The sequence below is a fragment of the Gymnogyps californianus genome, chromosome 1 (genome assembly GCF_018139145.2).
Source record: "Gymnogyps californianus isolate 813 chromosome 1, ASM1813914v2, whole genome shotgun sequence".
NCBI lineage: Eukaryota > Metazoa > Chordata > Aves > Accipitriformes > Cathartidae > Gymnogyps > Gymnogyps californianus.
Window position 1 is genome coordinate 208,441,969 of NC_059471.1, and position 24,878 is coordinate 208,466,846.

The 24,878-nt window shown below is 37.7% G+C and overlaps 1 protein-coding gene across 1 annotated transcript in view; it reads right to left on the reverse strand.

Annotated features, from left to right (window-relative positions):
- The window catches only part of PCLO (piccolo presynaptic cytomatrix protein), a 378,058-nt gene that overhangs the window by 82,567 nt on the left and 270,613 nt on the right, over positions 1-24,878 (reverse strand). The window contains 2 exon segments of the mRNA XM_050905865.1: positions 2,716-2,783; positions 3,388-3,496. Of these exon segments, the coding sequence (XP_050761822.1) occupies positions 2,716-2,783; positions 3,388-3,496 (177 nt within the window).

A 24,878-nucleotide genomic window follows, 5' to 3' on the forward strand; every position in this document is an offset into this window, starting at 1 on the left:
AGAGAGCTTTGTATTGATAATTGCTAGCACATTCAAATCCATCTTGCCATGGTACAGGGACAGGATAATGATCTTTACAAATTCTCATATCATCTGTTTGTATACTTTGAAGATGCAAAAGGCAACCTATAAAAAATAGACGTCTCCCCCACAACATCAACGTCCCAATTCCAATCTTTCTACTCAACACGCTGTCAACTAGTGTTACTCATCTCACAAGCTTTCCGAGAAGGTTATTCTCTAGCTGAAGAAAAATAGGCCTTGCTGATCATGCTGAATCATATCAGAGTAAATTACAGTTCTAAAGACTGGCCTGTGCTAACTTGCATTGTTTGGAACTGGTCCAGTTTCACCAAGTATCTGAACTTTGTTGTAACAAGCTTTAATCTCAACTTTTTCTTTTTAATCAACTGGACATTCAATAAAACTGAATTCTGCTCCTGAGATAATTCATACAAAAATAAAGAGAAAAGGAGCTCAAAACTTCAGCACTGCAAATTAATCAAAGCAGAATAAAATGAAAACAAATGAATAGTAAAAGGCCTGATTCATCTTTCCTTATTACACACACCTATGTGAGGCATCTGTGGCAGGAGTCTGATTGCACTCCCTGCTGCCCGGGAATGAGTGGGGAGAATTTACCTTTTGTAGACGGCAATCTCCATTTAATAGAGAAACGAGGTCAAGTAAGTTTCACGTGTGCCTTAAAGTGCATAGAGTTAAAAGGATACCAGGCTCAGCTTGCTTCCTAGGTTCTCAGAAGTATGAAAGGTTTAAGGCAATAAGTTAGCCTTATCCTGCCTGCTAGGCTGTATTTGGTTTTTCTTTCTAGAGGGAATGGAGATGATTGTTCTTTTCCAAAGCACAAACAGTGTGCCCAACCTCAGAGGTGATGGCAAGAAAGACTTGGCTTGGCAGCCAGAAGGGACTCTACAGAGTTGTTCCAACTAAGAAACCACTAGAAGATTGCTAGACTAGGAGGAAGCATGCCTGCAAGAATGGGGAAATTTAGTTTTATTTCTGTTCTTTCTCTTTTTGAGTTTTCTCCATTAATAAAAAATATTGTTTATTCTAGCTTCTATCCTTTCAAAATCCAGTTTCAGTGTCTATGAATGCCTTTGGTGTTTTTGATCTGCTCTCTAAGAAAAAAATTGTGGGTAGCTCTGCCTCAGAGCTCTGTGAGACTCAATGTTCACTTTCAATTAATATCAATAACATCCATTTTAAACAAAAGGTAGCTTGATGGTAAGTATATTAATAGATGGGAAGAGTTACATGGTCAGAAAATGGAGGATTTAATCCAGGTAATTTATGTACTGATTGATAAAAAAGCAGCCACAAAACCACTGAACTCAGAATGGACCCATGAGATGCTGAGTGAAACACTCTTTTAATCTGCACTGAGCTTGCTGAAGGGCTGCATTACTAGTAAGATTGTGGACGTTGGTTCAAAGTTAGATTAGATATGATTAATACCATGACTGGAGCCTGCAGTCATTGTATTGATTGAACAGAAGGGAATCCCCCCAAAAGCACTGCCATCTTAGAAGTCACGTAACAAAACTTCACACAAAGTACTTCCTATTGCATCCCTGTATCCTAGTAAATACTGTATTTTCATCACTAATAACAGGCCACAAGCCTTGTATTAAGCTAACATAGGCCTTAGGACTTGTTGTGTGTTATTTGGACTTGCTCCAGTTTGCTAGGAGCTTTGTTTTAGCTTGTCTGACTGCAACAGCAATTGTCTACTGACCAGATGGCTATGACCTTAATTTGTCTGAGTTACATTTCACCTTGTATAATTGTATGGTATAATGCCCATTCTTAATAATTTTGATATCTAAAGGCACAACAGTAATTGCACTGTGTAGACTGAAGTACTTCTGACTCCAGATTAATAATGCAGCTTATAGGAGCACAGGCCTGGGGTGACAGCAGAGTGCTGTAAGGTTTGGGCACAGGACAATAGCTGAGGCCCCAGGGGTACCAGCAACTTGCTGGTCAGTTACTGACACTGATGCAAACTCAGGAGCTGGGAAAAATAAATTTTAGGGGCAACAGAAGGAACAAAGAACAAGAAATTATCACATGTAAAGTGTACGATATCCAGTCAAGTCACAGGCAATGCAGAGCTGTTGACTGGTGAGGAAAGAGCAAGGCATGCTAGAAAACATAAAAAAGGCTCCAAGCAGATCCTGAAGTGAGGAAGAAGGAATCATCAACATCATCCACCTCCCAGCAAGGAGGAGTCAAAAACTCTCACCACAAACAGCACACTCTGCCAGCAAATTCCTCAGGACACTGCTGACTTGCTGCAATATCCCCCCGGAGTGAAAGCTCTGCCCGCAGGGCCTGAAGAAGCTGCCGAAGGGGGACCATTATGCCAGTTTTCTGTGGCATGTATAGATGAAGGGGTAGCTAGCGGGAGGTTTTCCCTGGGTAACAAATGTTAGCTGCCGTATTGGTACTGAGATTTCCTTTGTACTAATTAGACAGTGTAGACTGTGTCAGTATGGATTGAGCTGGGCTAATAATAATAACAACCAACAATAAATGCTTGGCTTTGTATATAAGGTGTGGTTCCCTTTCTGCCTATGGCAAGATTTGGGATGTAACACCTGAGCTTACAATGCTAATATCCTAGCCTATATCACATCCAATTTTCATCTCCTATCCGGTCCTACAATATCAAAGCAACAGCTTGTCGCTCACCTGCCTTTACTGGCTCATGCAGCTCCAGGTGCTGGGGATTCTCAGAGTCCGAGAGCATGTTTAGGTCCCTAAAGAAAGCGATGAGAAGCCTGAGACAAAAGAAACTCTTTCCTCATACCCTCATTACTGTTTTAAGTAGATAAATGAATAGTGGTTCATGACAGAAAGCAGCTCCCAAGCATGGCCCCTTCTTAGCTGATACATATTTGCAATGCTGTTAAAGAGCTGAAAAGAAAAGGTTCTTTTAAGGTGAAATCTTTAATGGATTGAATGCAAGTTTACACATTTCTTATGATGCTTAAATGACTTTCTTCTAAACGATACAGATTTCAGTAAAAGTCAAGTTAGTGCTAAATTACCATCTTTTTCTAACCCCAGTAAATTCAGTGAATTGTATGTGTACCAATGAGAGGAGGTTGTGGCCTGACAATGGAGATATCATTGTTTATAAAAGCATAATTACTAACATCTGCCTCAGCTTATCTTTCCTTATGACTTTAGAAAGAAAAAAAGAACAAACAGACCTCCCACACTCACAGTGAACTCTTGCTAATTATTACGTTGATGCTTCATGCTAGCAAAGGTTCCACCTTAACAACTGTAAATTTAAAAAAAAAAAAAAGCCATGAAAAGCCAAAAAAAATGGAAACAGAAAGATGGGGAAAAACTCACAGTCTTACACATATTTCTGCTTCCCCACTCTGTTGAATAATAATGCTCTGGACTTCTTCATAAGTTTTCCCAGTCAAGGGGATGCCATTCCATTCCAGCACCTGCATTCCTAAGAAGGCAAAACAGCATGAAGTCAAGTGCTCAGATTTTGACAAAGGCATCAGATAGACTGCTTTGACAGGATTTGATGTGATGTTCAGTGAATGTTTTTTAAATGGCACAACACATTAGCAAAGCCCTTTCACTTCACACAGATTAGATTGTTGAATGTTATTGTCCCATCAGCTGTAACTTACCTGTTGAAACAAGTCAGGAGATTAATTCCTTCTGATTCAAACTATACATGCACTCTCCACAGTCTGGGTTGCATGATATTGAAAAACTTTTGCAATATCAAAAACATGCACACCTACCAACATGGCAAGAAACCAAAACATTTTATGTATCAGACATTTCCCGGCCAGCCATGGTCTTGGAAGATAACTGTTCCCTACAGTGGCACATTGCTGTTAAGAAGCTGAGCCTCAAAATGGGACTAAATTTCTGAATGTGATTTAGTAACTCAAATACATTTTCTTTGTCACTTAAGAAAATACAACAAGGTGAAGGCAGTTGGGCAAACTGATTTTAAATGAAAATGTACCTCCACATTTCAAACATCAGCCTGGAAATATTCAGGTTTAAATTTTTCTTCCATATCTTCTCTTATGAAAAAGTGACAAAACAGCTGAACATAATTCATTGTGGAAGATAGGAACAGAGCTACGATAAACAGGCTGAAAAATACTGTATGCTGATCCAATCTGTTGTGTCTTCCAAGTATCCCAGGTCTGAGCCAGGAGACTTGGTATGGAGCAAGGTATTGCTATAAGGAAGTTTTATGCTCAGTATTTGCAGAGTCAATCCCTCTATAAATCATGTGAGGTGTATTCTGATAAGATGAGAAATCTTTTGGTTACAGTAAAATGCTTACAAAAAGCAAACTGTAGATTCATATCTGGGAGTTACAACTCAGGTTCTGAGAACTGCATTCATATTTTGAAGTAGTTATTCATAAGGATGACTCCAAAGAGATTAACTTCTATGGTTCTCACTAATGTACAAATGTCAAAATCCAAGCCTCAGGCTCTAGAGGAAAAAATTGCTTAATGGGACAAGATACTGAATTCTTAATAGTCCACTAAAAGCAATGTATTACAAAACATCTGAAAACCACATCATCCACACAGCAAGGAAAACCACAAACACTTAGCTTGCTACCACTTACACAGATAAAACCAAGTCTTCACCTGGGTCATATTTTTATTTCAAAATCCTGTGCTGTTGCATATAACAAACGGGAAAAATAATGAAGTGAAATGTGGAGATAAACTCAGAGAAATACAAGCTGCTAAATAAAATATAATAAGAATTGTTCACGGAATAAAACAGATGAAATTATTTGACAATGAAAGAATATGAGAAATAAAGACTATAACTTTTCATGACAAAATTTTCCATAGGATTTCATGAATTAGGATTTGAAATATCAGATTTGCTCATAACTTTTCTCAGTAAGAATTTATCATTTTTTTTGCAGCAGTTTACAGAAATACAGACTGTGCAGAATGACTAAAAAGTGATGCTCAGAAGGCAGTAAAGCCAGCTGCTTACTGCCAAAATAGATTTGTCTTTTCCTAAAATTTAGCCCCTTTCATTTACCAGCCATCATTCAAAAGCATGATCTTGCTTTTGCTTGTTAGAGCAGATCTGGTTTTAAGCTCAGTTCCTCTGGAATAAAGCAGCAGTAATTATGAATAAATGCAGCTCCCCCTGATTTTCTGCCATACAAATATAACAGCATGCACTCTGTCTTTAGAAGGCTTCTAGAAAGGAAGGAACTGAACTGAAGTTATTTTTGTTTTCCTATCAATGTGTGCCTTCATAACGCTATCATGGCATAGGATGTTGAGTATGACAGTACAAACCTCTTAAGTCAGACAAGTCAAGCCACCACTTCTATGTACTGGCAATGAGCAAGAATAAAACTGGAAAGTTTTAGATATTTGAGAAAGTGGTTAACATCCTTTTGTAAAAAAAAGAGCTTTGTTGACAAAATGCATCCAGCTACCGTCCTAGGTCTATCACATCCTGCTTGCATGGCTTCAGAAGAAAATTTACCAAGGGAGCAGTAAGGCTATCATCAACGACGTGCTTTAATTTAAAAGACCAGCAGGAAGAGCCTAGCTGAGTGCAGGCTGGGATTTGGAAATCAAGTCTAATTTCCACTGGTGAGAGTTTCACTACTGAGTGCAATGGCACCGCAGTCACTCACTTGGTCAGCTAGGCCAAGCACACGTGAACAAAGCAGCAAACCAAAAGGAAATTGAATCTCAACAGCCTTGGCTCACACAGAGATCCATTTAAGCTGTCAGCATAAGGGTATGTTCTATTTATTGGCTGCCTTGTGGATTCATGAATGTTTAAAATCAAAGCAATTTAAACATGACTTAATTGATCTGACTGATAGCCCTGGAGTCTAAGGAAAAAGTTTTTAGGCAAGACTTCTCTTTTCTTAAGGAGTAACTGCTAAATACCTCTTGCTGGAAAAAAATAATGTGAGTCTAATCAACAAAAAGAGAAAAAAAGTACCGAGAAGTCACAGGAGACTGGTGATAAAAAAAGTTTTTTGCCTAAAACCCAATCACTTTCTGTAACTGGTCTTTGGTAGTCAGGACATGTTATTCACATTTCCAAAACTTTGTATACTTCAAATCACCAGTTCAGTAGACAAAAAACAAACAGGAAGATGAGAAAACTTACATTGCTCCATGACAACTCTGCTGACTGAGGAAGAACTAGTAATTGCCCTGATAATCGAATCCATAATTTCTTCTAGCATCTTTTTTTTTTATTTTATTTTATTGGGATGGCTACATCCTGCATTGATGGTGAGCAACGACTTATTTTTAGCAATATCAGCTCCCACAGTCAGCAGATCAGCTTTATACATCAAGATCTCCTCCCTGCTCCACTAAGTGTGCTGACACACATGATTTGCTCAGTCTTTTTGGTATCTACTTTATGGTGACATTTAGAACCTGGAATCAGAAGTTTGTAATTTTCCACTGATTATAAAATGATTATTCCAGAGAGGGAACCTCATACATTTGTAACTGCCATGGAGATATCCACATTTAGCTAAATTAATACCATCCTTTCCCTTAAAAAACATGCTACAGTCCTACTGTATTGAAAGAGAGAAAAAAGCCTATTGTGTTCATATATTCTTCCATATGCATCTGTTACTGGCCACAGCTGGAGACGTTATCAAAATCTAAGTCTATGTTTCCTCTGACACAGTATAGCCATTGTGTTCTTCTTTATAAGTACCAAATAAGTATCTCAAAGTCTCTTGTATTTGTTATAGTTTCTGCTCTCAGGGCTTAAACTAAGACCTTGCTCCTGGAGGGAGGGTCAGTGCTTATGCTGCAGAAGTGAGGAAGGGCCCACGTTTCACCAAAACCCTCATGGGAAGGAGAGGGTGGAATTTTATTGTATTGCATTACATTGTCATACTTAACATGTGCAGTATAATGCTGCTCAAGATTGCCAGGCTCCTTTTAGCAACTAGTAAAGTGTTAACATTTCTTATTTTTGTTTAGGCATGAGTAGGCCAATTATCTGTTAACTGATAACAATAAAACCTGAAAACTCCGCAGAACTGATTTCCCTTTTCTGACATTTTGACTAGACATTTGACAGCTTGTGAAATGGAAGCTAAGTACTGTTGAAACTTGAAATCTGCTTTTAACAGTGGGGAGTCAGGGACTATTAAGACGTAGCTTCTATCAGCCCAAGGAAGAAAGTACTTGAAATAATTACCTGGGGTCCCTGGGGAGCATTCAGCATGTTTTGTTGATCCTGGAAGATCTGTGAAATTTTGGGGAAGAGAATTTTTGGGTAGAAAATTTTAATAATGTGGAAAAAAGATGAGTTCGGATTCAAACCTAGGGCCAGACTTGAGCTTACAACACGATATACAATTTCTCAGGAACCTGAGTAAACTTGTGTCCAAATATGAGGAGCTGGTCTACTGAAACTTGCTTGGACTGACCACATGGTTTGAACTGGTAATCTTCTGCTGATAATTTTAATTGCTCATGCTAAACAACTAAGCCCTCTAATTGCTGACTATTTAGATTTATAAACATCATATGTAGATCAGCTGTTAGAAAAAAAATGCTTACGTAATAGCAAAGACTATGTTGGTATTGCTCCCCGTCCAGTCTTGTGAAATGTTTTATAGCTGCTCAATCAAGAAGTACAAAATGCAGCTCACTACTAATGTTCAACTGTCTGTATAAAATACGGCACTTTTTAATCTTAAATGTTTCCATATGCTTAAAAGTATTGCAAAACTGCAGATTGTCCAGAGAGGTTGTGGAGTCTCTGTCCTTGCAGGTGTTCAAAATCCAAGAGGACACAGCCCTGGGCATCCTGCTCTCACTGACTCTGCTTTGAACAGGGAGCTTGAACTAGGTGATCTCCAGAGGTGCTTTCCAGCCTCAACTATTTTGTGATTCTGTGTAAAATAGTTAAATTTTGCTTTATAGACTATGCTAATGTTTTATCCATATACGCTGTAGCTCTACATATCAAAGAAAGCAGAAATAGCTGATTCTAGGGATATTAGGTCTGCACTGTGATGTCCATAAATAGTTCAGAGTGCAGTTCCATTAATTAACTGGTTTGGTCTAACTGAGGAATAATGAATAATTGTTCCTTATCTCTTTGAACTCCTGTACTTGAGTGGGCATGTAGTCAAACTATTTATCTGTTTTTTCATGAAGAGGAGAAGTATTTAGCAACAGTGAAAAAGTCTGCAATATCAAATGATCAGAAAATAGTTCCATGGATATTGTTGAAATCTGTGTTTGTCTAAATCTCATAGCTTCTTTTAAAATCTTGGTTTTGCATTCAATTTTAAAAGTTAGATAGAATTGCATCCTGTATCATGGATCACAGTATTTAGAATAAACTTAAAAACAATTGTTCTTTGTTCTCCCACTTTTTGGCACAGGTACTTTGATGTAGTTCCTTTGGGTAGACTCTGCCCTCATTAAGTAGTGATTAATTAAACTAATCAACTGTCATCCTATTTAAAACTAAACTGTAAGAAAGATCTGAGAGCTATTAAGCGAATCATTGTATTATTGCCTCTTTTAGGACTTATGATAAAGAAAATATATCTAAGACAGACTTACAGAGAGTGATCAAAAAATACTACCGACTATGGTCTTGATCCAACAAATAACAAAATATCCTTAATTTTCAAAGTATTTCCTACCACTGAATTTGCTATGCTATGGTGATACAGAACCCTTGACATTAAAACTGTTGTTTTTAACGGTTAATAGTGAAGATTAGATGATATCATGGTTATGTCAAACATATTAACCTACAAGCATTTCAGGAGTGGCTCTCTTTTAGTGCATATACAACTCATGTTCATGGTCAATGGTTTGAGGACTGTTTCTTCAGAGATGTTGTTCAAGCACTGTGGCTGTGAACGCTCCCTGACACGGACCCAGACACTGGTTCTCTTTCGATTTACACTAGTTTTAGGAATTCTATTAGCTTTACTCCTGACTTACACTAATGCAAAATACTGATGCAAATGCTCTTTTAAAAAATCGTATTATTAGGTACTGGCTGTACAATATCTTTGGACCAAACTTTGCTCTGTATTTGTGTACACCAGGAGTGACACAGAGTTTAGAAATTTTATAGAAATGACAGCTTCCTTCAAATGCCAGTAATAGGAGTGATTCAGAACCACAACCTTGGACTATTTATAATATTGTGTTTTCATATTCAGAAGAGTTTTCATGAAAATCACATGCTGCAGGAGAATACCAGATAAATGACTACTTTTTCTCTGAAGTGAATTTCGTACCAGGGAAGCTGTTAGACTTGAAAACTTAAATGATTTATTTATCCACAGAAACAATATAGCAAAGTTGCAAATACCCTATGCTGGTGCTTCAGAATATCTCATCTTAGACCCAGAAGAACTACTTCTAGCTTCCTTCTCTGTAACTGGTGAGTCCTTGGCTTTGCATTAAGATCTTGAACATTGTTATTTTCATTTACTCCATGGAACTATGCATTTATCAGTTATTTAGATCCCATGACTTCATATAGAGCTGGTTGGAGAGGAGTTTGTTCCTTTATCCTGCAGCATTGAGAGAGAAGCTGACTATATGGTATGAAAAAGCAACTGAAAGAAGGGGAAATAGAGCAAAATCACTAAAGTGTTGATGATGCCTTTGGGGGTTGGGCATGGACTGGATTTGGAAAGGCTATAGCATCTGTTCCCACATCTATCCCAGACATTCTTGTATAATTTCTTTTTTTATGTCTGCTTCCTTAATAGTGATCAAGGGCAGAAATATTTCTTTGCTTCATGAGGATATTGCAAGGATATATATAAAAAAAAATATATTTGAGGAGCTCCTACTCTGGTTGGGTGGCTGCTCTCAAGAAATACATCCTTCAGCTGTACTGTTTAACTGAACGTGGTTGTATATGTAACATTCCTATTGATAAAAAAGCACCAAACAAATTATAAAATATGCAGACAGAATAAGTCTTGGTATTAGAGTTTCTGACTGTCAACTGGAAGACACAATATATATCTCAGTTTCCACCCATCTTCCGTTATTTTCAACATTTTCTGTCCTCTTCAGATTCATCTTTAAGACATGAGCTGGCTGCATGATTAAAGTTGAAATTGAAAGGAATCTGAAAATAATCAAAGGATTTTATTTCTCTGAATATGAGTCCCAACATAGTTGCTTCAAATACAGAAATACTAAACTAAGCCACTGAATATCTCTTGAATTTTATTCCCATCTGTAACACAATGTACACTATTATAAAGTTAATCTTAGTCACTTTGCATACACTGTTATACTGCAGTCTCCTATTCAGTATACCCAAGGCGCCTGAGAAGTGGTAAAACTGTTGTTTGTTGTGTCACTAAGAGTTCGTAATTGCTTCCAAAAAATCAGACTACTCATGTATAAAAAATATTATTTTTCCTTTTTTTAGAGTCTCAGAGATGCTCTCCTACTGGAATTTAAAAAGATCTAGACATTACAATATTAGAATAGAGCCTCTGGTTTTGGTTACACCACAGTTATACACACAGATTGCTGGGGTTTATTCCCTGCTTCTTCATAGTTTGTATTGTTTATTCTTATGCAAAATAAACATGTCAGTTTGAGTTGCATTTTTCAGTGGTCCAATGCTCACAGAGGAAAAGAAAACTGGACTCTCTTGGCTAGCAGCTTCAATCAGTAGAATGTGAATATTAGTGTCTTTCTATTTCATAGAAGAATTAAAATTCAGAAACATTACTTTGAAATCCCAGAAAGTGCTATAAAAGTTAAATGTGTACTCAGAACAAGGAGAAACCATATCAACTTGCAGTCTGACATTCAACACTAAATTACTTTATGGTCTGTGTTCTCCAGTTGTTTTTCTTTTATTTCTAAACCTTTCTGATAGTTAAAAATAGGCTGATGGAAGTCAATGTGTTAATGTATTTCCCTGTACTGCTGGGCATGAATCACACCAAAACTCATTATTTTTTTTTAGACACTTTAACTTCCTCTCTCATTCATCATTCACACCCAGGCTGAATATTTTCCATTATTATAATAATTATTATATAGACAACACTCACAATTCTTAAAAATGGATATGTTGTTCATCAAATACAAATGATATAATGGACTTGGCTATGCCTCATGGCTGCTATGCTGCTACTATGAAATGGCATTTATAAAAGTGCAGCCAGAGCAAATCAACCTTGTATTTGGAGTGTACTTGGCATTTACAGGCAGCTATACACCACACTGCTGACTGGTACAGCTGCAGTTATCAACCCAATACTAAACACCTCTCTCATTTAGTCTGCCTTCAGATTTCTATATATATTGGCACACAATTCTGTAGATCACCCTTCAGTTTGAACTATGCTAGGGCAACAAGTGATGATCTGGATACATTTGTACGACCTGAATTGAAGCTCTCGGCAAGTTAAATGAAGATTAGAGTTACTGTTTATGAAAATAACTATGATATGAATGACAAATTTATAGTGCTTTCACCACTACTATATCCTCAAACATTGTATTACATTAGAGTTACAGACAGATGATCAGTTATACCATGCTGAACAACATGCTGTGCAAAACTGAATAATTACAATGCAACATTGTAATTATTCAGTGTTTCAGAAAAATAAATGTTTTTCAAAACATACCATTCACCGAAGCTATAGAGCATAGTGTATTTACTTTGCTTTCAGTAATGTCATATGAAAGATTAGAACGATTTTGCCAGAGAGATGAGCTTCCTGTAGAGAGCTCTAATTTAACTGAAAGTCTTAAACATTTCATTATCAGGTTGTGTTCACAAAAAAATCCACTTTTAAAAGCAGTTTACTATGAATTCAGATTTTTTTAAAAAAACTTGTAATAATATATATAAGGTACAATGAAAAAGTCTGTTTAATTTAAAGTCACCTAAAGATTCACCTAAAGACCAGTAAACAATGAGACTGCAGGAATTTCTCTTTGCTGTCTCCTTCATGAGTGGTAAATACATAAAAAACCATTATTTTCATGAGGGTTTAATGTGAGGTATGAATTTAGACTAGTATATCTCTGTCTGCATTCTATATTTATCAATATTGGTGTATTCAGAATTCAGTAGGGTTTTTTTCAATTTCCATTTTTGAGGAAAAAATTTTCTCATTTACACAAATGCAATTCTCTTAGTCCCGTTTCTATCAGTTACAACTGAGAATGGAGTGATATTTGATTTTGAAATTTTCTTTTGGAGGGGCAAGAGGGACATGTCATGAGATGTAAGCATATAGTTCTTGTGGAAGTTACAGTGTGTGTCTGAAGAATCACTCTCTCTGTATTACTTAGTTTCTAGTCTCCTTAAGAGTATAAATTACTACAGCAAACATGTCAAACAAAGTCTATATAAAACACTGTTTTATCGTCAAAACAATTAGACTCTAAGCACAACTCTTAATTTAGATTAAAAGAAAACTGACATAACTTATTACTGTTAAAATTTCTTTTGTACTTCCAAATAAAAAAAAGCTTTAATGCTCTGTCTTCTAGAGAGGAGGAGTGAAATAACCCATACCTCATGCAGGAGGAGGCCCATTGGCTGCTGCTAAGACACCCATGGCCTGATCTTCCCTTTAACAAGGTGAATCTCTGCCAAGATCAAGCTCAACAGAGTGGATCCAAGACACACCCAGACTCTCCAGCCCCAGTAGCACTGGTGTCTATATGTCAATGGAGGATTTATACATGACATTCTGTTCTGCCTCCTATCTCTTCTCCATCACTTCTCTTTCTTCAACCAAAATATCCCCGATTAAGACTACATCATCGCATCATCGCTACATCAAAGAAACAGCAAATACATAGCAGTCCTAGTTGCCACTCAAGTGGCAAGAAAAACTGAGTCAAGCGAGAGAAGCTCGTCAAGATTAAGAGTCTCGGCTCTGCCAAGCAGAGCTACCTAATAGAAACCTTAAGACTAGTATGAATGAAATGTGAGTGGGAAGTTATGTATGTAAGACTCCCAGAAGGAATGGTGGAGGAAGGAAAAGGAGATTCATGGCACATAGGTTAGCAGGTCATCAAGATCCCAACACAGTTACATGTGGCTTCTCAGGACACCTAGCTCAGGAAAGGGAAAGCAGCCTAAAAAAGACAGGGCAGAGCCACACTTTAGCAAACGACTGACTAAACCAAAGTGCAGCCTGAAACCATAAAAAGACAATGGCAGGACGATAAAGAACAGGACTGAGGCCATAAGACCCGAGATAAGGAAAAAAAGGCCAGAGAGTAACCCAGTAACATTTTCCAGTGACTCACAGAGGTATGGGGTAGAGAAACAAAAGATCACAATCACTATCAGCTTCTAAAAGTGTGCAAAAGGTACCTCTGAAACCATGGTTGCCAACTTAAGAACCCAGAGAATAAGAAGAAGACAACTCAATAACTGGCATCTCTTGCTCTCCGGACATGCCACTTGCATACACACATCCTGGTGCTTAGGAGAACATGGGTTTGAGAGAATAGGTTTATTTAGAAAGCACAACAGAGAAAGAACACTAATCCAAAAGAAAAGTTACTCTTAACTGAGGATCTCCAACCTGCTGCCTCTGTTGGGGCTCCCTGAAGAGGCTCTTCTGATACAGATCTGCACTGCCCTGGGGGCCTACCCTTGCTAGATGAAGCCCTGGCTAGTCTCCAGCAATGTCACCACTAAGGGACTAGAGTCCAATTCAGAAAATAATGGAATTACTGGGACAATTTAAATACTGAAAGCACGCTAGGAATGAGCAAAGGCCATGGTTATGCATTGGATGACAATGCTACTTAAAGTCATTGACAAACAAGAACAGAAAGTTTTTGTGACTCACAGAAAGCAAACATGACTGTTTAAGTAAAAAGTCAAGCCTTCTTAATGAGAATGACTGAAGACCTTAAAATACCACTCTGTCATATAGGATAGAGCGAGATCTTTACTTGATGTGTTCTAATAGGAGTCACTCTGTCAGATAATCATCCTTTATACCCTGGGATTAATTTTACAGTTCTGACACCATGTGATTATTCAAATATAAAGTAGAATTTACTCACTATTATCTCATTTGTGAGAGTCATGTAACCTGAAAACTAAGGAAACTGAATACAAACTGCTGGCCAGTGCTATGCAGTTCTCATCTCCTGTATGTATCTATTTTTCAACTGTATACATATAATTCTCCTTTTAAGAAAAGTTTTGGGAAATTATTCTCCTCATAATTTAAGCAGGTAAGGTAAATCCATGATATTATCTTGGAACCAACATGTTCATGTTCTAATTCAAGCTGAGCTAAATTTTTCAGTCACGTATTGAGTTTTCAGATAGGCAGATTCATTATCATTGAAGTTATTTAAAAACTAATTTAAAATTTTTGGCATTGTTTTAGCTGCAAAAAAATGAAGTAATTCTTTATTTTTTTTCAAAATAAACAGCTTTTTAATTTCAAAAGGATTTTTCAATCCTAAATTTTTAATTTGATGTAATATTTAATTTGAAACTGAAGCAATTTTATCTCCCATTTTTTCAGGAAGAAAAGTTTATTTCATAAGAAATCCAAAATGTGTTTTTATGCTAACATAGACATAGGCTCAGGTGAAAGGGCATAGCCATGCCAAAATACGGTAGTGATGTAGAGTTTGCTACTTCCCCCCCCCCCCCCCCCCCCCCCAAAAAAAAAAGGAGGCTGGGGTTTTGGGGTTTTTTTTTGCTTGTTTCTCACATTTTGCATCATTTCATGGACGTTTTTATCACCAACAACAGTAATTTGGTATCACTAGGAATTATTAGGGTAGAATACAGATTTTGAATTACAGTACAAATAGATCTGTTTGCAAGTTCTTAATGGTATCTTCTGAGATGGAAATAGATGCTCTAATATTTAATCAAATAAATAAATACTGCTGGAGAAATTTTACTAGATGCGCCAGTTAACTAATTTAGTAAAAAATATTTTATACAACAGCTTCTAAGCAGAAGATATTGGTTTTTCTACAGGGAATAGTAACCTATTCACAGAGATTAAGAAACTCTTGATTTCTTATGAGACATCAAAATATTTTCCCTTCCTAGAGTTGTCAGAACTATAGAATTCTAACTATTGGAATGATTTTATTTCAATCAATATTTGCTATGCTTCTCTTGCAGAGGTTAACTTGATGTTTGTACCAATTCCTGACATATAGCATGTCCATAGCTGTAGGACCACAGTAGAAAGTATGTGGAGCAGATTTGTTTGATTATTGGCTGGTTTCAACAATCAATAATCTGAACCACAGGTGAAAATGCACAAAATAATCTTTTTTTTTCCATCAAATTTTGAACATATGTAGAACTATAAAGAAAAGAGCATAGATAGCAGTATGCATGTCTGCAGGGAAGAACTGTCATGCACACCAACAAAATCTCCCTTTTGGTTTTACCTTGTTTTAGGCTTAGAGTCAATATGTGCCAATTTTTAGCTGTTTAAAGGTAAGCATCTTGCCTCGGTAGCTGTCTAGGAATTTTGAGTAGTTAATGAATGAAGAGAGGCAGGCTCCTCTTAGGATGGTTCATCTCAACCGACACCTATTTGGAATGAGATGAATCACGTCCCTTGGGGTACTCTTCTTTCACTTGTGGTTAGAAAAGGAGTCCATAATAGAAGCTTAGGTAAGATATTTACTTTTCAGACACCTAAAAATATGTGCATTGATTCCCTCATTTGTCATCTAAAATTACAAATCTGTCCTAGAAACAGAAATGGACTTTTTTTTTCTCAATTTAGGAAACTGGCAGCTGTACCTTATCAACAATGAGAAGAATGAGAATCAGCTATGAACTGAAAGATAGCGTACCTCAAGGGAAGGGGATTAATGGGGCATCATCAGACACTGAGTTGTAGTTCTGCTTCTGCTACAGCTAGCCAGGTGACCGCCACAGGCAAGCCAATTAGCCTCTTTGTGCCTCAGTTTCTTTATGTGTTAAAAAGGCATGGTGGAAAGATAATGGTATTGTACAGTAACTTTGAGATTTGCAAGCCACAAGTACTATTAGTAAAGCTAAGTGTGTTTGTGCATCAGAAATCTTGCTGACATTAATAGACTCGTAGGAGATAGTACTTGTGAAGTATCAACTGATATTAACTGAGTATTAACTCTTAAACTTTCATATCCCTATAACTCATCCATAAAGGATTTTAGTGAAAATGTTAGGATTATTCAACTTTAAGAAGTACAGGTTACATATCTGCTAGACAAATGAGAGATATTAAAAGTTACCAGTTAGAAATGACTGGCATTTTAACAGTAAAGTTGAAAAACTTCAGGATTTCTGTTTTCAATAAATATTTGTTCTTCCAAGTTCAGTGATAAAATTAGGCACAAACCCCGTTTTTAGGAACATCTGCTGAGTGACATTAACGGTAGTCCAATTTCACTGCTGGGTTCAAAGCAACTGGGCTCACTCATATGGTGCTAAGGCTGCCCGGAGCAGTATTTCCAGTTCCCAAAGTAGCCTCTCCTGGGAGCTCAAGCACTACTCATTGTCTTGGCACAACTTGAGCTAGGAACTACAAATCAGAAAAATCTGGCAGGTTTAAATGTGATTTATGAGTAGATTTTATGAGTAGAGTCAGAGAGATCTAATCAAATAGGGATGGAAACTTGTGCATGGTCATATTTAAGAGTACAGTTCAACTTGCTGTACTGGTTTTGGCTGAGAGAGAGCCATCTCTCCCCCGTCTCACTGCAGGGGAGTGAGCGAGCGGCTGCGTGGGGCTTAGCTGCCTACCAGGGTTAAACCACACTTGCAAATCTGCAACATGAATCAGAGAAAGGGAAGTGAGCCTCAGTAACTACCGCCATGCATCTCGATGAGAACTGTCCGTGATATGCAACTAAAATTGCCTTTAAAAAAAACCCTAATAATTAAATAATTTTAAATTAAATAATTTAAATTAAATCATTTTAAATAATGAAAACTCTTCTCACTACCTTAGAATGTAATTCTCCTGACGCTTACACACCTCCAACATACTTGTAACTGTCACACAAAGTTTTTTTATTAAAATCTCTGTATACAAATTTGATCTGCAGTACTTGATCAAGGAAGTAGCATTATTCTCACAAATAGGTCCATTGTAATAAATGTTGAATTCGTGCATGAAGAAAGAAATAGCCTTGTAAATAAATAATGCAGGATTAGGCCCACGGTTATGTCATTCTCTGTAGGGTTCTCTAAAAGAAATTTGAATGCACAATTACTGAAGCTATATTGTACATTCAAGATGTGATGGTGATTATCTGGCAGCTACATACCTAATCAACCTACAGGAATACTCACATAAGGTGTCAAAAACAGGCCCTACTGCTTTTACTGTAACTGTTATACTATAATAGGCTTTTTTATTATATTATATTATATTATATTATATTATATTATATTAAGCTTTTGGAACTCAAGTCATAGCTTAAGAATTTGATATGAGAAACAGCATCCACGCAAAAATAGAAAAAATCTGTAAAGACCAAGAACTAATCAACTCTATGCCAGATAGGGTAGGAGAGAAGCTACAGGAAAGGAGCAAAGTAATAAAATAGTAACACAAGTATGTTCCTGTTTGTCTGTTCCATACTTTCTATTGACGTCAAATTCTGATTCAAAAGTTGGGTTTACATTATCCCCAAGAGACATAAGGAATGCTTTTTGACATGTGCATGAGTTCCTTCGTCACAGCAGAGTTGCAATAATAATTTCAATAGTAAATCTGTTACAGCTGCAGGTTCTTGGAGGGAACTTATATGATAAATGTGTGGTTCTTTTTTATTGGTTTTAATACAACTAGAAAACTACTTAGTATTATCATAGGCAAAAATAACTTAAATTGTGAATCCTAGCAGAAGGCAGATAATTGGGTGCATGTGTGTGTGTGTATGAATGTTTGAAATTGAACTTTTGAACTCTCAGGCAGAAGGGGCTACTTGCTAACTGCAACCAGTATGATCTGGTGATAACACCTGGACTAAAAGAAAGTGACCCTTCCTGAGTCCTCCAGTTAATAATGAGAAATGAGACAGAACCGCCAGTTAGCAGACTGATCACGTGATGTGCTTCTGCATGTAGACAGTTTTGATTGAGGAAACCAGGGGGCCAGTGAGTCCAGAAAGAAGAGGAGGTGCTTAAAAGGAGGGGTCCCAAAAAGAAGTGGCCTTGGAACAGAGAAGGGGGTCTGGAAAGAAGGTGGTGAAGATCCTGGCTGGAGGAGAGATGTGGGAAGTGGGGAAGACCCTGGAGATCCAGGAGATGGATCGAGATGAGTGCCAGGGGCCACCCAGGGACCATGGCAGGGGATGCCTGAGATGGGCACCTGTGAGCAGTGGCACAGCAGGAGCAAACACGACATCCTACCTGACCATCCCAGGTAGCAGGTACTGGAAGGGAAGGTGGGACCTCCTGAACGTGGTGCTGGGCCAGGAGCTAGCGAGCGTGAGAACAGGGCAGGGCAAGGACTCTGCTCTCCTTTGGTATCAAACAAAACTCCGTATCCAGGTCCCCTGCGGGCAGGCATTCGTGGTCTCGCATGTAACAAGTAGAGGGCAATTAAGGATAAACCAGTCAGAACAACCGATCACATTACATTCATTGCCTGCTGGCTTTAGCAATCCAATGTATTTATTTATTTATTTATTTAAATCCTTGAAGATAAGGGCAAATTCAAGCTAGCTTTGGCATGTGTACTGATTAGCAGCAGCTTCTATTTCTTCTCATTATCTACATTAAACCAAATGATCTCTTACCAGCCAGTTCCTGTATACTTGCATGTTTCTTATGATTACCATTAACATACTGAATTCAGCATGTAAACATCAGGAAGACAAACAAAACAAGTGTATGATACCTCATTCCCTTACTGATAACTATAGTTCTAGAAATATTGTTCATGCCCCTCCAGGGAAAGCAGTTTCCCCAGGGGAGCAGTCGCTGTTACCCCAAGGATGACAACAGCCACAGAAGGCCCTGCTTGCTAAGCAAAAGGAGAACAGGGCTGGTAGTTTGAGGGCTCATTTTCAAGTCTCCTGAAGGCACTTTGGAGCTTTTCTGCTGAAGCAATGGTACATCAAAACTCATAGGGAATAATACAGCCTATGAGCTCTGATTTAAGACTTCTTGGGTCAAAGGATGAGGAGTTGGGCTTGATGAAACTGTGGCTAGGTAGGGGCAGGGAAGGTGCTGGAAGGATGCGTCCCCAGCCTGAGTGCTGCATACCAACGGTGCGGTGCAAGCACTTGTCCTGCTGTTTCTGCTGCTGCGCAGCAGTCAATAATTTCTGCCGATACAGGCAATCTCTGGCCCTGTAGCAACAACAGTAATAAGCCTGTCTATTTTGATGCTCTCATAGTCTCAACTTAGCAACTGCACGCTAGCCCTACAACAACCTCTGCCTCTATTTCTTAAAACTTGTGTGTCTTAATTACGCATCAAAACCACATTTAAACACCAAACCATTACTGAATTCTCAGCACTGCATCCTCGCTTTAGCTTCCTTGGGTATTGCAATGGCCTATTCTCCTTCAAAAACATGCTCCAAGTAAGATATCAAGCATTATTTTCAAACTGCCAAATATAAGTGTTAAATTGACATTTCAACTCTGTAGACTCAAGCTCAAATGTGTATTATGGGTCAACAAGGACAAAGAAGTTTGATCATTTCACTATTTAATCTTTTAAGACTGCTTTCATTTCACCAGGGCTATTGTACAGGTCAAAATCTTTTCCCCAGGACTGATGTATTAAAATTACTAGTGTCAAACAATGTAAGAGGGTAAAACAATCACCTCTGCTTCTTTACATCAAACCACTAAATATTCTTTCCCAGGCAAAAAGAGGAAAAATAGGTGTTGTATTTAACTGAATAAAATTTACATATTTTCCTTCTTCTAGAGAAAATTTAAGCAAAAGCACCCTCCCCTCAATACTGAGCAATTACATCTGTGAAATATTGTGAATCAGTTATGTAACAATAGGTGTAAATAAGGTAAAAATATATGCAAGCAGTAAAAAATGCCAGCTGAAACTATAAATCCCACAAACATACTGAATACAATAAAAGAGTAAAGCACAAATGATATTGTATGCTTTAGAGATGAAAGAGTTTGAGCAATTCTCCTTGGGTAACAAGTATCCAAGGAATTGCTAAATTGCCTGTCAACTCAGCATCATTTCAAAGGCATTTCTTTATCTTCACCAAAACTAATAATTATTTTCTCTAAAAGTAATGAACCAGATTCACCTAATTTGATTATTTTTTACAGATGATAATAAATACTGTCTTGAATGTATACAACAAATTTTAAAGAAAATAATAAAAAGCCCAGTCACTTTTCCCAGTTCATTCCAAAGGCTCAGAGGCAATAGAAATATAATTGTCAGTTGTATTTCTTCTTTGCCAATTGCCTGGAGGTCTGCAGGACCACTCCTAATCACACTGTATCTCTCTCTCTTCACAGGCAAACGAAAAGAACTGAACCCATAATGCATTCTGAAGACCTATAAATGCAAACTGCAGATGGAAACCTGGTTTCATTCACATATGCACCTCTTCAAAGCAATGTGCTTTTCAAATTGAAATTCATCAAATTGAGCACAATTTTACTTGTTCTTCCACTGAATTCAGTGACAGTTGAGAACTGGGCATGATGTCCAAACGGCAATTCTAACACTAATGCTCATGTTCTAGCTATGGACGATGCTACCAGGAGGACAGGCTCAAACAAGCAAAATGAGATATTGTGTCATACAACATATAGTTACTCTGTGGAAGGCCATTATGCTTGAAGTCTAAGGTAGACTAGACAACAGCATGCAGGAAGAATTCCCCATGGATTACTAAGTAGAAGACACCATGCTGTACACTTGCCTAGGGAGTTCCTGAGTCATATAGTCTATGTAATAGTCATATATATGACCATATGACTACATATATGACTATATATGTGTATGTGTGCGTGTGTACAAACATATATAATCATACAGACACATACATACGTACATCTATACATATATCACAGATATATATGTTTAATTTACTGTTTCTGGGACATGCTAGATGGTTCGTCTGATCAAATAGAGATACTGTCATGTTTTTTTACCTGTTTTGCTTTCTGAAGTACATGACATACAATCAGGTCATCACTTACAGCTTTTGCAGGAATAAGAATTGTTTGCAGTATTGTTCATTATGACAGTCATTTTATTGGTGGTGGTGTAGTCCAACTCCTTTTTGCTAATGTAGTCACGATTTCTACTAGGAGAGATAGCTATGTCCATGGAGCTATAGCAGTAAACTTGTTTAAGGATGGTCTACAATAATCTATCTCACTTTGACAAAATAGCTAGTTAAATTTCACCTGTAAACACATCAGAGCACTCAGGTGCAATAATTTACTTTCATGTGTTGTTATGTTGCTGAAATCGAGGAAGCTGTGTGATGACCCCTGTTCATAAATTTAAAGCCAGCAAACACAGAAATCCTTGTATCACCTGTGGGGCTTGGTAAGTCTTCGCCTCTAAACAATGCATATTACATCCCAAGATATATGATTAAGCATACTGGATTAGAAATTCTTAGTGTGAAGCAGTAACAAATATAGGTAACAGGCCTTTATAGATTCCTTGCAAAAGCATTCCTGTATAGAGTTTAACACATTCGAAGCTCAGGATGCGGGGGGTTGTCCATTAGGTGGCACCAAATTTTTCCATATGTATGGAAACTGTAGGCAACAGAGAGAAGCGTTTATCTGCTCGTAGCTGTCAGGTGCTCTCCCAGCTAGTCTCCATTCAGAGACAGAACCTCTGAGATGGCATTGCAGCCCGTCAGCACGCAACACTGACGGGTGTTCATGTAGATAGGGAAGTGTGTGCTTCAGCCCATGTTTAGCTAATCACTCGTCTGGTGTAAAGCTTCTTTTTATCATATCTTCCAGTCTGTCTGCATCATACTCAGCAAGGGTCACTGTGGCACTTGAAAATATTTTCAGTTCCTTCTTTGGATCTTCACTCTTTCCTAAACAGTGGGAAGTGTTTTTCTTGTCTCATGTTCTCTACAGCTACTCAATCAGAAGAAAGCCCCTATTTTTCAACTAATCAGTCAGCTTCCACTGTGCAAATTGCAGAGCTATTACTATCACTGGGATAGGCTGATACTTCTAAGAATAGTACAGTGGTCTGTGAATAAGAAGATGAAAGATTGTCTTTTCTTTCTTTAGTATTGTCTAAGACTAAAACTGTTTCTACTTCCCCATTAGCACCAGTCATGAAAGTCCTTGCCTAGAATTTTGCTTCCTTTTATCCTTTCTTTCACACACATCTCAGGAACTCTCAGGTCTCTCTAATGAGTCACTTCAGACCCATTTGGAAAGTATCAGTAAACGTGATACAAACCTTTGCTTTATTTAGACATAACTCAATGCTTATTTCTATTTAGCAGTCCCAAAACTGTATGAGCAGCAAATGTATGAATGATATGGATTGATTCCACTTCACCCACACTACGACAGAACTAATTTAGCAAGCTCGGTGCTCACACAATGATGAACATCGCCTGGAATGACTCATTTCCTTTTACTGTGTCATCTTAAAGGTTAATTTCATGGGGTTCTGTTCAGCACATTATCTAGTAACTAAGAAATAATCAAACATTCTATTCATTGAGGTGACTGGTCTGCATCGCTAAATGGCACTGTCATTGCACTTGGGCAGGTAAATGGTACTCATCTTTCCCATGCAAATAGATTCTAACGATGAACATGTACGATGAACATGAACAATGTACATGGGAGTCTGCTTTTCACCACATTGCTTTCCTCACAGTTCTAGAAATCCTTTGCTCTAGCACTAACCAGATCATCCTAATGTCCTCTTTACCTCCTGTCTGCTCTTTTTTACCTTGTGCCTGCCCTAATGTAGCTAACATGCAGCCTTACCCTCCAACATAGGACTGTCCCGTATTTACTGTGCATTTGTAATCTGGTCTGTCTGCACATGAGCGGTGTATAAGCTCATAGGCCTGGGCTAAGGCAACCTTGGTGCTCTTGTACCAAATAGCGGTTGTTAGGAGTCTTCTCCCGGCTCCGATGAGAAGTGCTCAGAAACAGGGACTGCCTGAGACCCCACAGTGCTTCTGAAAACGGAACCCTCATAGAACAACAAGGCCTGTGTGCAGTACCAAAACCAACCCTGCTTGTCTGGGTATCTTTGAAGGATATTCCAGACATGTTTCCTCCTGACCTGAGCTGGTTTGGGATGGGAAGGGAGCAGAAAGGTAGCACATGAGCAAGTAAGAAGAATCCAAACCTACTCCCTGTGTCTTTAATTGCCAGTTTCTTTTTGCAGGTGTACATCTCTGGCTCTCTGCTCTATCCCTGCTGGCCTTTTAGGAATAACTTTATCAAAAGAAAAAAAAAAACCCACAGAAAATCCTTTACGCTTTCACAGACTAAGGAACAACTATAGTACAAGCACTACTGCTGGATGATCGTACGGTTCTTTCTCATCAGACAAATTACCTGTATCATCTTTAAGGCCTTATGGACTTTTTAAGACTTAATACTTCTCAGTTATTAGCATGTCCTTTTGGTTTGGCAGCAGTGAGTCCCCAGGGAAAGGTCCCTTACAGTCACAACTTATAGGTATATGCATAACATTACATACGTAGGTGGATAAAGCTCATTTTAGATCAAAGAACATTATTATTAAATCAAATTATTAATATATGTCTTCTTGGCATTCAGAATTAGACATAGAGCTGCAGACCTATTACTCTGTATCTTTGTACATTATTAGCAAACTTCATCACCAAAAATGTAAAGTATTTTCTCTGTATTTCCTTAATATCAGAAGGGAGACACTTTTTTCACATGTTTTTCATGTGAGATCTTATTATTACTCAAACTGTTCAAATCCAGTTCAAGACCTAAATGAAAGTGTACAGTCATTCCATACGTTTTGTTTTGGACTGATAGTGCCCACATCCAAAGAGAAGAAGGATTAACATGTTATAAACATATGAATAAGCTACTTCTTAATTTGCAAATGTTCGTCACATAGCCATACACTAATGAACAATCCCTTTTGTGAAAGTCAATGTAAGATCCAAAATTTAAAGAAAAATCAGCTGGAATGAGCATCACGGTCCTATAATGACTGGAGTGTTTTACAGCATCATTGGAAATAATTTTTAAGAAAGCTACTGTTTCATAACTAGGTGGTTTGGGGCATAACAGGAAGATGGGCAATAACGCCAGGAAAAAAAGTACAATGATATCATCAAGCAAGAAAAAGTAACTGTGCTAAACTTCTGCAATTCCTATTCATGTCAGTTGGGGGAGAAACTGCTCAGCACCTCTGACTTTTCCTTGGCACTTTGCAACATACATTCCTAGGAAAACAGCAGATAAGAACTTATGAAGAGGATTGACTTGAGCTGTTGAAGAAGAAAATCACTAAATAGAAGTGTATGTCCAAGAGCAAAGGCTGCAAAATCACAGCTCTTGCTTTAATTGTACGTCACATGGCAATACTTAATGAGAGATGCCAATGTCACGGTAGTCACTTCTGGACTTGCTCAAAATTCATGAATTTTTGCTTCACAATAAAGTTTTAATAAAGTCTTATTAAAGTGTTAAGCTTCCTAAACTCTTAATGGATATTCTCTCATTTTTATAAAACCTAAATATATATTGAAGTGTAATATACTTTCAATATTTGCCCCATATCAAATTTAAATATATAGATAATACACTTCCACCTAGTTACCCTGTACAGAGCCCTCCAAATTAGTCCTG